This window comes from Pan troglodytes, chromosome 6, assembly GCF_028858775.2.
Source record: "Pan troglodytes isolate AG18354 chromosome 6, NHGRI_mPanTro3-v2.0_pri, whole genome shotgun sequence".
Lineage (NCBI taxonomy): Eukaryota > Metazoa > Chordata > Mammalia > Primates > Hominidae > Pan > Pan troglodytes.
The window spans coordinates 110350246-110362585 of record NC_072404.2 but is presented as its reverse complement, the minus strand read 5'-3'; the positions used below and the strand labels follow the sequence as shown (position 1 = coordinate 110362585).

General features: G+C 61.1%; 2 protein-coding genes across 18 annotated transcripts; both read left to right on the top strand.

Annotated features, from left to right (window-relative positions):
* Positions 1-3953: 3953 nt before the first annotated feature.
* ACHE (acetylcholinesterase) lies at positions 3954-10976 on the top strand. 17 transcript variants are annotated; one of them, XM_054656144.2, is made up of 6 exons: positions 3954-4402; positions 4674-4811; positions 6703-7790; positions 8137-8621; positions 9631-9800; positions 9881-10976. In XM_054656144.2, the coding sequence occupies exons 1-6, from the start codon at positions 4225-4227 to the stop codon at positions 10009-10011; spliced, it is 2190 nt and encodes a 729-aa protein (XP_054512119.1). In that variant the 5' UTR covers positions 3954-4224; the 3' UTR covers positions 10012-10976. The 17 variants fall into 17 exon arrangements, with proteins under 17 accessions (XP_054512119.1, XP_054512120.1, XP_054512122.1 ...); XM_054656145.2 differs by having other exon boundaries at positions 3960-4402; positions 10634-10976; XM_054656147.2 differs by lacking the exon at positions 4674-4811 and having other exon boundaries at positions 3960-4402; positions 10634-10976.
* A 353-nt stretch (positions 10977-11329) lies between these two features.
* On the top strand, positions 11330-12324 carry UFSP1 (UFM1 specific peptidase 1 (inactive)). Its single transcript, XM_001152833.6, has one exon. It carries the CDS (start codon positions 11774-11776, stop codon positions 12200-12202), a length of 429 nt encoding a protein of 142 aa, XP_001152833.3. The 5' UTR covers positions 11330-11773; the 3' UTR covers positions 12203-12324.
* Positions 12325-12340: the final 16 nt, after the last annotated feature.

Here is a 12340-nt window from a genome sequence, read left to right as displayed (position 1 = left end):
TTTAAACTGAAAACCGAGTCAGGGTTGGCTGGAACCTGTGAGACCAGGAACTGAGAGCCAGTTGGACCAGCATGCCAGGGACCATGTCAGATGGATGTCAGGTCATACCAGGGAAGATGAGTGGCAACATGGCGTTCAATGTACTACTGGTGAATTAAATTGCATATTTCACTCCTTTCAGAAGCACTCAAGTTCATGGGCAAAAAGGAATGCCAAGAAAAGTACTGATCAGTTCTGATGGCCGGGCGCAGCGGCTCACACCTATAATCCCAGCACTTTGGGAGGCAGAGGTGGGAGGATCGCTTGAGCCCAGGAGTTCAAGACCAGCCTGGGCAACATAGCAAGACTCCGTCTCTACAAATTAATAAAATATTTAAAAATTAGCTGGGCATGGTGGTGCCACCTGTGGTCCCAGCTATTCAGAAGGCTGAAGGAGGGTTACTGCTTGAGCCCAGGACTTCAAGGCTGCAATGAGATATGATCACACCATTTCACTCCAACCCCGGGTGACAGAATGAGACCAAAAAAAAAAAAAAATTCTGAGCACAAGGGTATGCCACCCGCACTCCACTCTACCCCCGGCCAGAAAAGAGGCTAAACTAAGCAAAAGGTTATTTGGCGAATTGCATGGGAAATACTGTATACTCGTTAAATAAATAACAAAATTGTGAAAACAAAGTAAGACTTTGTACAGACAAGCTATAAAAAATGTGTGAAATGCTCATAACTAGCAAGAGAGAAAAGGGTAAAAAGGATGGATAAGCCGCAAAGAGAAATCATCCTATCCTGTGTAGGATGACGTAACTTGGATCCAGCAGGAAGGCTGGCCCAACATTAAGTAGGGGACATATGAAGGGGTGGGTAGAGGGAGGAAAGTCCTTTGTGTGGCCTCAGGCTCCCAATTCTGCCAGGTTACAATCTCGCTTAATGGGGGGTTGGGCAAAGGCTCATCATTAAAGGAAGAGTTCGGCCGGATATGGTTGCTCAGGCCTGTAATCCCAGCACTTTGGGAGGCTGAGGCAGGTGGATCACTTAAGGCCAGGAGTTTGAGACCAGCCTGGCCAACATGGTGAAACCTCATCTCTACTAAAAATACAAAAAATTAACCAGGCATGGTGGTGCGCACCTGTAATCCCAGCTACTCAGGAGGCTGAGGCGGGAGAATCACTTGAACCTGGGAAGTGGAGGTTGCAGTGAGCCGAGTGCCACTGCACTCCAGCCTGGGGCGACAGAGTGAGACTCTGTCAAATAAATAAATAAATAGGAGATACTGTTCTTCAGCCCCTCCTCCTTCCTGCTGGCTGGAATGTAGATGTGATGGCTGATGTTCCAGCAGCCATTCTATGCCATGTGGTGGAAGTCACATGCTGAAGATGGTGCAGTAACAAGATACTGTGCAAGGAGCAACGGGGTTCCGTGTAAAGAAGCCTGGACCCTGACATTGAGGGCACCATGCCAACCCTGCAAGACTCATTTCTAGGTCTCTCTTTTTTTTTTTTTAAGACAGAGTCTCCCTCTGTCACCCAAGCTGGAGTGCAGTGGCGAGATCTTGGCCCACTGCAATCTCCGCCTCCCAGGTTCAAGCAATTCTTGTGCCTCAGCCTCCCAAGTAGCTAGGAGTACATGCACACACCACCACACCAAGCTAATTTTTGTATTTTTAGTACAGACAAGGTTTTACCATGTTGCCCAGGCTGGTCTCAAACTCCTGGCCTCAAGTGATCCTCCTGCCTCAGCCTCCCAAGTAGCTAGAACTATAAGTATGCACCACCACACCCAGCTAATTATTTTTATTTTTTGTAGAGACAGGGTCTCACCACATTGGCCATGCTGGCCTCATACTCCTGGCCTCAAGTGATCCTCTCTCCTCGTCCTCCCAAAGTTCTGGGATGACAGTCACTGCACCTGGCCCAAGAAATACATTTCTATTATTATTTTTTTTTTTTTGAGTCAGAGTTTCGCTCTTGTTGCCCAGGCTGGAGTACAATGGCATGATTTCCGCTCACTGCACCCTCCACCTCCTGGGTTCAAGCGATTCTCCTGCCTCAGCCTCCTGAGTAGCTGGGATTACAAGCATGGGCCACCATGCCCAGCTAATTTTTTTGTATTTTTAGTAGAGACAGGGTTTCTCCATGTTGGTCAGGCTGGTCTTGAACTCCCAACCTCAGGTGATCTGCCTGCCTCAGCCTCCCAAAATACTGGGATTACAACAGGCATGAGCCACCACGCCTGGCCTCTATTATATCTTGTTAAAGCCATTATTTGGTTTTTGGTCTCATACAGCTGAACTGAATATTAACCAATAAATAGAGGAAATAAGAATCTTTTGTGTTAGAAGATGTGGATCAAGGTCTGTAATAGAAGTGGGGTTCCCTGCCAGGCATGGCAGCTCATGCCTGTAATCCCAACACTTTGGGAGGCTGAGGCAGGAGGATCACCTGAGGTCAGGAGTTCGAGACCAGCCTGGCCAACATGGTGAAACCCCACCTCTGCTAAATATACAAAAATTAGCCAGGTGTGGTGGCAGGCGCCTCTAGTCCCAGCTACTCAGGAGGCTGGGAAAGGAGAATCCTTGAGCCCAGGAGGCAGAGGTTGCAGCGAGCTGAGATGGCATCATCTCTACACTCTAGCCTGGGCGACAGAGCGAGACTCTGTCTAAAAAAAAAAAATGGCGCTTCCTTCCAAGGTGGGAGACAGAGATAAAAGAGGGGTAGGGAAATTCTCTGAATTGGCAGAACTGGTAGTAGAAGCAAGGCTCATTCCTGGATAAACAGAAATGGTGAGAGAAGAAATGGGAAAAATCAAGGACATCCCTGCAGTGACAGCTGTGGAGGGTGGGGAGTTTACTATGCTAGACTATGTAGGGAAACGCCTCCTGGCTTGACAGGTTAGGTGCCTGTGTTGACAACGGTTGCTGAGAGCTCAAGGTGAAAAGAGGGATAGTTCCAGGAAATGATAACCCTGGTGATAAACTATCCCTGCCCTCCCTATCTTCATTGTACAGGCCTAGAAACTCGTGACGACAGAGGTTAGGTGACACCTGCGTGGCACAGTTCGTCTGGAGGGTGACAGGGGCAAGCCTTCATCACTAGCAGGGCCAAAAATCCCTAAAGCCTCAGGACTGGGGCAGGCCTCAGAGCACTCGTTCACAGTTTGTTTCCATCATTTTATTTTTTTGCGGAGAAGGGAGTCTCGCTATGTTGCCCAGGCTAGTCTCCAACTCCTGGACTGAAGCGATCCTCCTGCCTCGGCCTCCCAGAGTGCTGGGATTACAGGCACCGCGCTAGGGGCCACACGCGGCCCCATCATTTTAATAATTCATAATTACCACGCTTAGAAACCTGCCTCAGATCCATTCCCCCCGCAGCAACACCCACCATCCACCCTCCTGTCCCCTCCCCCATGCACAGCCCTTACATCTGCTCTTCAGGGATCTCAACTAGGGCACATGGTCTGGCCAGTGAGGAGCCTTCAACTAGTGCGGCCAGAACGCTGAAGGCCGGATACAAGGAGCCTCGGTGTCCAGGCAGGGGATTTGGGGTTGCCTGAGATTGGGGCGGGGAAAGCCGGAGACAGTGGGCACAGATGGCAAGGGGTTCACCTCCCCAACACCCCCAACCCAGCCCAGTCTCCGAGGCCCGAGTGGCTGCTTTTTGCGCCACCTGGCGGCCGTCTCCAGCGAGCAGAGCGCGGGTGACCGTGCCTGCGGGACCCGGTTCCCGTGGGGCGAGCGGGCGTGGGGCCCGCCCAGCTTGGAAAGCCGGGAACCGCGCGGCCCAGGGACTGGCAAGACTCCGGATTCAACCCCTGCGAGGCCCCGCGACCCGGTGCCCGCGGTCCCTGGCGGCGGCGCCCGCGTGCCCGAGGCGCTGCGGGGCGCTGCGGGGCGCGCGGCGGTCAGAGCGAGCGTGTGCGCACGCGCCCACCCCACGCCGCGCCCCGCACCGCCGCGCGCGCGCACGCACGCCCCGACGCTGGCCTGCGCCGGCCGCTCTCCCACGCGGGGTCTCGGGGGCTCCCGAGCCGGCCGCCTCCAGGAAGCAGGCGCCGCGCGGTATTGCCGCATGCACCTCGGTCGTGGGGACCCCGCTGCAGCAGCCCTGTCCACACGGGTGAACTCCTGGAGGGCGGGGCGGGGGGCAATCTGCGCGGGTCAGGCCCCTCGGAGCAGGCTGGGGGCGCCTGAGCCAGGCCGCTCCCACCTGCCAGCCGCGCGGCCAATGAATGCTAGGCCTGGTGATGTCATGCCCCGACCGGACCCTGGTGACGAAAGTCCGAAGTCACCCGTCAGGGAACCAGCACAGACCCACCCGCGGGGGTTCCAGAAGTTTCCACTGCCGCCGCGGAGTGCGGCCTCGCCCAGCAGCCTTGCGCGTGCTACCACGCTGTCCTGCCTTCTCAGGTGTCCTGAGTCACCCCTTCCTCCCCCAGGGGTCTCCTGTCTCCATAACCTCCCACCTCATTTCCACTAGCGATCCCATTTTACATCTCCATTCCCACAGGTGTCCTTTCATCCCCAGGAGTGTCCCACGTCACCTTTTCTGCACCCGTGCCACCTGGACCCCTAAGGGGACGGTCCTCTGCCACACTCCCACATGCCTCTCCTCCCATGCCACCCGTCTGTGTCGTGGCCGGGGATGCATGACCCCTTGGCCTTGCGCTAACTGCACCAGCCTCAAGCGAGACCGACAGGGTGTCCAAGTGTGTCCGTCCGTCTGTGAAAGTCGTCCCTGCGATTGTCTGTGCCTGTCACTGCATGAGGTCGTCCGTCTGCGCGTGTCTGTCTCCACGGGCTTCTGTCCGTCTGTCACGTGGGTGTCTACTCCGCCGCTGCAGGTCTTTGGGTCGCGTCTGTCACTGCGCGTCTGTCGTCGGTCGGCGTCTGGCACTGGAGTGCGTCTGGGCCCCGGGGTCTCCGGGTCTCGGCTCCAAGGGAGGGAGAGAGAGGGGAGGTGGCCACCCGGGGGAGCGGGGAGGGGCGGGGGCGGAGACAGTGGGCGGGGGCGAGCGGGGGCGCTGTGAGGCCCGGAGGGGGTGTGTGCGGGGGGCCGGAGGCGGCGGCTGTCAGAGTCGGCTCAGCCTGCGCCGGGGAACATCGGCCGCCTCCAGCTCCCGGCGCGGCCCGGCCCGGCCCGGCTCGGCCGCCTCAGGTGAGTCTCCCTCCCCGCCCGGGACTCTCCTTAAGGCCCGCGTCCGGGGCACCGTGCGCTCCCCGAGGGGTCCAGGCCCCCCTAACGGGACGGCTCCCGCTTCCCCGGGCCTGCCCCGCGCCGCCCTCCGCTGCCCCGCACTCGTCCGGAACTCTTCCCCGGCCGCCTCACACTCACCGACGCCCACGCAGGAGCCCGAGCCCGCGGGGACGGCCGCCGCCTCTGCGCTCCGATTCCCGCGGGGACCCCCGAGCACCCCTTCCCCGACCGCTCCCTAGTCCGGGGCCACTGGAAGACACCCCCTAATTGGGGCGGTAACCGAGCTGCGCAGGTTCCCGGCGCCGGGCTGGGCACCCCCATCCCCAGGGCCACAAGCCCAGCGCCCCTGCGCAGCGCCCCGCAGAGGCCCCCTCCGAGGCCCAGGACGCCCCCTCCCGCGGAGACTCCATGTCTATTTTTTGGGAAGGGGAGGCTCGGCGGAAGCCCCGAGTTATAATTAGCGCCACTCGGGTTTCCTAGTTAATCTCCAGCAGCACCACCACCCCCAGCTCAGGGCGGCGGGGGCTGGGCTAGGGGTGACCGGCGGGAGAGGGGGGAGTTCCCACCCGGGGAATTTTGATCCTTTGGCTGGAGATGCCGGAATCGTAGCAGCTGCTGCCCCCAAAATAGCGCCCCCGCCCCTGCAGCCGGGGATCTCCGGAGTCCCGGGAACGCAGGCGTCCCGGCTCGCCCTTCAGGCGGCTCTGCAAGGCCCTCGAGCCCCCAGGCCCCCTCCCCAAGTTCCCGGCTCCCGGCTCGGGGCGGGGAGCGCCGACCTTTTCTCGGTCTCTACTGCCCTCCGCCGGCGGCGGCGTGCACGGCAGCTTCAGACGGATGGGGGGCTCTCGAGTCCTGGGGGACGCGGGCTGGCGAGCCTGTTTGCTGGGGCTGGGCTGGCAGCGTGCGCAGCTGATGGGAACCCGCGGGCATCCGCGCTCGGTGCCAGACATTGGATGAGAAGGGGCAGGGTTGGGTGGGGAGTGGACTAGGCAGGATTTGGGGGACCCCGGGACCTGAGGCTTCCACACCCTGAATGCCCAGCCCACCGCCCCCCAGGGCCCCGGGTCTGGCCGACCCAGGAGAGCGGGGCTGCGCCTTCAGGCCGCCGCAAGCTCCCCCAGCGGCGCTGCCCGTCCGTGAGGCCGCGCCCCTGTCGGGTGGCCTGTTCGTGGACTGAGGCTTCTGGTGCCCTCACTGCACGAGCTGGGCCCGGCCCAGTTCCGGGAAGAGGTGAGGGCGGTGGACCCCTGCGGGGCAGAGAGGGTGCTCCTCTCTGTTCCCTGCATTTGTCTGGATATGGGTGTCTGCCTGATCTCTTTCCCCTCCTGCCCGCTGGCCTGTGTCCTTGTCTCTGCCTGTCTCCTTCCCTCCCTTCCTCTCTCCCCTCATCTTTGCCAACCTGCCCCACCTCCTCTGCAGCTGAGCGATAACCCTTGGGCCGACAGTGCCCTAATCTCCTCCCTCCTGGCTTCTCGACCGACCCTTCACCCTTTCCCTTTCTTTCTCCCAGCAGACGCCGCCTGCCCTGCAGCCATGAGGCCCCCGCAGTGTCTGCTGCACACGCCTTCCCTGGCTTCCCCACTCCTTCTCCTCCTCCTCTGGCTCCTGGGTGGAGGAGTGGGGGCTGAGGGCCGGGAGGATGCAGAGCTGCTGGTGACGGTGCGTGGGGGCCGGCTGCGGGGCATTCGCCTGAAGACCCCCGGGGGCCCTGTCTCTGCTTTCCTGGGCATCCCCTTTGCGGAGCCACCCATGGGACCCCGTCGCTTTCTGCCACCGGAGCCCAAGCAGCCTTGGTCAGGGGTGGTAGACGCTACAACCTTCCAGAGTGTCTGCTACCAATATGTGGACACCCTATACCCAGGTTTTGAGGGCACCGAGATGTGGAACCCCAACCGTGAGCTGAGCGAGGACTGCCTGTACCTCAACGTGTGGACACCATACCCCCGGCCTACATCCCCCACCCCTGTCCTCGTCTGGATCTATGGGGGTGGCTTCTACAGTGGGGCCTCCTCCTTGGACGTGTACGATGGCCGCTTCTTGGTACAGGCCGAGAGGACTGTGCTGGTGTCCATGAACTACCGGGTGGGAGCCTTTGGCTTCCTGGCCCTGCCGGGGAGCCGAGAGGCCCCGGGCAATGTGGGTCTCCTGGATCAGAGGCTGGCCCTGCAGTGGGTGCAGGAGAACGTGGCAGCCTTCGGGGGTGACCCGACATCAGTGACGCTGTTTGGGGAGAGCGCGGGAGCCGCCTCGGTGGGCATGCACCTGCTGTCCCCGCCCAGCCGGGGCCTGTTCCACAGGGCCGTGCTGCAGAGCGGTGCCCCCAATGGACCCTGGGCCACAGTGGGCATGGGAGAGGCCCGTCGCAGGGCCACGCAGCTGGCCCACCTTGTGGGCTGTCCTCCAGGCGGCACTGGTGGGAATGACACAGAGCTGGTAGCCTGCCTTCGGACACGACCAGCGCAGGTCCTGGTGAACCACGAATGGCACGTGCTGCCTCAAGAAAGCGTCTTCCGGTTCTCCTTCGTGCCTGTGGTAGATGGAGACTTCCTCAGTGACACCCCAGAGGCCCTCATCAACGCGGGAGACTTCCACGGCCTGCAGGTAACTAGTGGCTAGCTGGCGTGAAGCTGGCTCCTCTGGGTCCCAACGGTCCCTCCCCTCCCTGCAGGGACCCAGGCATGAGGGCTTCTCCAGGCCCATTCCCAGAAGTCCCAGAAGTCCTCCCTGAGGGCTCAGATCCCAGGGTGGTCAGCAGGGCAGACAGGAAAGCCACCGTGGGTCTATTTTCTCTTTCTCTGCATCCCTCCCCTGATCTCGTCCTCTCTCTGTCCATGGTTCCGGGTCTGTAACTGTTCATCTCTCTGGCTCTTTGTCTGTCCATCTGTTTCTGTCTACTTGTCTGTCTGTGCCTGTCGCTCCATCCCACCCCCCTCTCCCTCACCCCCAGGTGCTGGTGGGTGTGGTGAAGGATGAGGGCTCGTATTTTCTGGTTTACGGGGCCCCAGGCTTCAGCAAAGACAACGAGTCTCTCATCAGCCGGGCCGAGTTCCTGGCCGGGGTGCGGGTCGGGGTCCCCCAGGTAAGTGACCTGGCAGCCGAGGCTGTGGTCCTGCATTACACAGACTGGCTGCATCCCGAGGACCCGGCACGCCTGAGGGAGGCCCTGAGCGATGTGGTGGGCGACCACAATGTCGTGTGCCCCGTGGCCCAGCTGGCTGGGCGACTGGCTGCCCAGGGTGCCCGGGTCTACGCCTACGTCTTTGAACACCGTGCTTCCACGCTCTCCTGGCCCCTGTGGATGGGGGTGCCCCACGGCTACGAGATCGAGTTCATCTTTGGGATCCCCCTGGACCCCTCTCGAAACTACACGGCAGAGGAGAAAATCTTCGCCCAGCGACTGATGCGATACTGGGCCAACTTTGCCCGCACAGGGTCAGCAGTGCAGAGGGAGAGAAGGCTGGGGAGGACAGGAGTCGGGGGCGGGAGGACACACAAAGGCAGACACACGGAGACAGAAAGGACGGGTGGGACAGGGCAGGATAGAACAGCCAGAGAGGGATATGCTCACAAAGTAGATAAAAGGGGAGAGAAAAAGAAAGGAGACAGAGAAGGCAGAGGGGGACTTGCAGAGACAGAGGCAAAGGAAAGTGAGGAGGAGACGAGGTAGACATGGAGGGGGCGGGGCACAGTGGCTCACCCCTGTAATTCCAGCCCTTTGGGAGGCCAAGGTGGGAGGATCCCCTGAGGCCAGGAGTTTGAGGCCAGGAGTTTGAGACCAGACTGGACAACATAACAAGACCCCGACTCTTAAAAAGAAAAAAAAATACAAAACTTAGCCAGGCACGGTGGCTCGTGCCTCTAGTCCCAGCTACTTGGGAAGGTGAGGCAGGAGGATTGCTTGAGCCTGGGAGGTTGAGGCTGCAGTGAGCTATGATGGCACCACTGCACTCCAGCCTGAGTGGCCCTATCTCTGGGAAAAAAAAAAAAAAAGGGAGACCAAGACAAAGGAGTTGGAGCTGGATTAAGTCAAACCAGTGATGATTCACTAGCAGTGACACATTCTCTCTCTCACACACACACCAGTTTACCTGGATCGAGAAGAGGACAATGAAATCTAGCATTGGATGGGTGTTGTTAAAAAATGTGATGTTTGTAGACATAGGACCCGTCCTGGTTATTTAGGAAAGTCTCAAGACATCCTAGCCATTTTTTTAGTGAGAGAAACAAAGATGGAACAGAAAAGCTGAGGGAAACGGAAGGAGACAGGGAGCGCTTGAGGAAGGGAAGACCCCAATGACAGCGCACATTGGAGAAAGTGGTGGGAGGGAGGGGACGGGTTCTCTGGGGCTCTCCGCTGAGCTGAAGAGTCCGGGGTCCCGTGGAGTTGGGGGCCACCTCCTCCCACTGCCCGTCTGGACTGAGCCTTCCCTTCCTTCCGCAGGGATCCCAATGAACCCCGAGACCCCAAGGCCCCACAATGGCCCCCGTACACGGCGGGGGCTCAGCAGTACGTGAGTCTGGACCTGCGGCCGCTGGAGGTGCGGCGGGGGCTGCGCGCCCAGGCCTGCGCCTTCTGGAACCGCTTCCTCCCCAAATTGCTCAGCGCCACCGGTATGCAGGGGCCAGCGGGCAGCGGCTGGGAGGAGGGGAGTGGGAGCCCGCCAGGTGTAACCCCTCTCTTCTCCCCCTAGCCTCGGAGGCTCCCAGCACCTGCCCAGGCTTCACCCATGGGGAGGCTGCTCCGAGGCCCGGCCTCCCCCTGCCCCTCCTCCTCCTCCACCAGCTTCTCCTCCTCTTCCTCTCCCACCTCCGGCGGCTGTGAACACGGCCTCTTCCCCTACGGCCACAGGGGCCCCTCCTCTAATGAGTGGTCGGACCGTGGGGAAGGGCCCCACTCAGGGATCTCAGACCCAGTGCCCCCTCCCTCCTCAAACCGAGAGACTCACACTGGACAGGGCAGGAGGAGGGGGCCGTGCCTCTCACCCTTCTCAGGGACCCCCACGCCTTTGTTGTTTGAATGGAAATGGAAAAGCCAGTATTCTTTTATAAAATTATCTTTTGGAACCTGAGCCTGACATTGGGGGGAAGTGGGAGGCCCCGGACGGGGTAGCACCCCCCATTGGGGCTATAACGGTCAACCATTTCTGTCTCTTCTTTTTCCCCCAACCTCCCCCTCCTGTCCCATCTGTTCCCGTCTTCCGGTCATTCTTTTCTCCTCCTCTCTCCTTCCTGCTGTCCTTCTCCGGCCCCGCCTCTGCCCTCATCCTCCCTCTCGTCTTTCGCACATTCTCCTGATCCTCTTGCCACCGTCCCACGTGGTCGCCTGCATTTCTCCGTGCGTCCTCCCTGCACTCATGCCCCCCCTTCAACCCGCCCAAATGTCCGATCCCCGACCTTCCTCGTGCCGTCCTCCCCTCCCGCCTCGCTGGGCGCCCTGGCCGCAGACACGCTCGACGAGGCGGAGCGCCAGTGGAAGGCCGAGTTCCACCGCTGGAGCTCCTACATGGTGCACTGGAAGAACCAGTTCGACCACTACAGCAAGCAGGATCGCTGCTCAGACCTGTGACCCCGGCGGGACCCCCATGTCCTCCGCTCCGCCCGGCCCCCTAGCTGTATATACTATTTATTTCAGGGCTGGGCTATAACACAGACGAGCCCCAGACTCTGCCCATCCCCACCCCACCACCGACGTCCCCCGGGGCTCCCGGTCCTCTGCATGTCTCAGGCTGAGCTCCCTCCCCCGCGGTGCCTTCGCCCCTCTGGGCTGCCAATAAACTGTTACAGCCACGGGAGTGTGCGCGACTAGGGAGCCAGGGGTAGAGGCAGAACGCCGGAATCACGGGGGCCGAGTCTATGCAGGAGCGGGGCTGGAGGGCGAGAAACAGGCGAGCTCCGAGGCGGGCGCAAGGCAAAGGCCAACCCCTGGCCCTGCCCTGCCGGGCGGAGCTCACGCCTGCGCAATGAGGCCCGCAGGCAGGCTAGCTGGTACGGCGGAGGGGAGGAGAGGAGAGGGGAGGGGAGGGGAGGGGAGGAGAGGAGAGGGGAGGGGAGGGGAGGGGAGGGGAGGGGAGGGGAGGGGAGGAGAGGAGAGGGGAGGGGAGGGGAGGGGCGCGGCGGGGCGGGGCGGGGCGCGGCGGAGCATTGTGGGAGCTCCTCGATCGGTGCCGCTCGGTGGCTGCCTCTTGCGGCCTGCGGTGATCAACGAGGCCCGGGGAGCGCGTCCCCAGTCTGCGCGCCGGTCCTGCGGCAGCTGGCCCAAGACCCGGAGCCGAAAGGAAGTGTTGGAGCCTGAGGTCGCTCCGCGCCGCTAGGAGGACGCTGTGCCTGGCCTGGGACCTCCGCTCCCACCCACCGCCCTGGAGCCGCTGAGGGACGTCCACGTGGGCCTGTCCCCGCCGAGCCGCGGCCCTGTCCGCCTGGCGCTGCTCTCGGGCCACTACCTCTACTACCACTACGGCTGCGACGGCCTGGACGACCGCGGCTGGGGCTGCGGCTACCGCACTCTGCAGACGCTGTGCTCGTGGCCAGAGGGCCAGCCCGCGGGCGTACCTGGACTGGCCGCCGTGCAGGCGGCCCTGGAGGACATGGGCGACAAGCCCCCCGGCTTCCGGGGCTCCCGGGACTGGATCGGCTGCGTGGAGGCCAGCCTCTGCCTCGCTCACTTCGGAGGGCCCCAGGGACGCCTCTGCCACGTACCCCGGGGAGTGGGGCTGCACGGGGAGCTGGAGAGGCTTTACTCGCACTTCGCAGGGGGTGGGGGCCCAGTCATGGTTGGGGGGGACGCAGATGCCAGGTCCAAGGCCTTGCTGGGAGTCTGCGTCGGGTCAGGCACGGAAGCCTATGTCCTGGTATTGGACCCTCACTACTGGGGCACTCCAAAAAGCCCCAGTGAACTACAGGCTGCTGGGTGGGTGGGCTGGCAAGAGGTGAGTGCAGCCTTTGACCCCAAGTCCTTCTACAACCTGTGCTTGACCAGCCTTAGCTCCCAACAGCAGCAGCGCACCTTGGACTGAGGACGAAGTTACAGAACTGAGATTCTCGGGTCCCAGACACGCACCTATGTACCTCCCACTGGTGTCCCTGCAAAGCCTGGCGCTTTTGACATCAATAATAAAAGTGGCAGGGCTGAGCAACACCTCAGGAGTTACTCT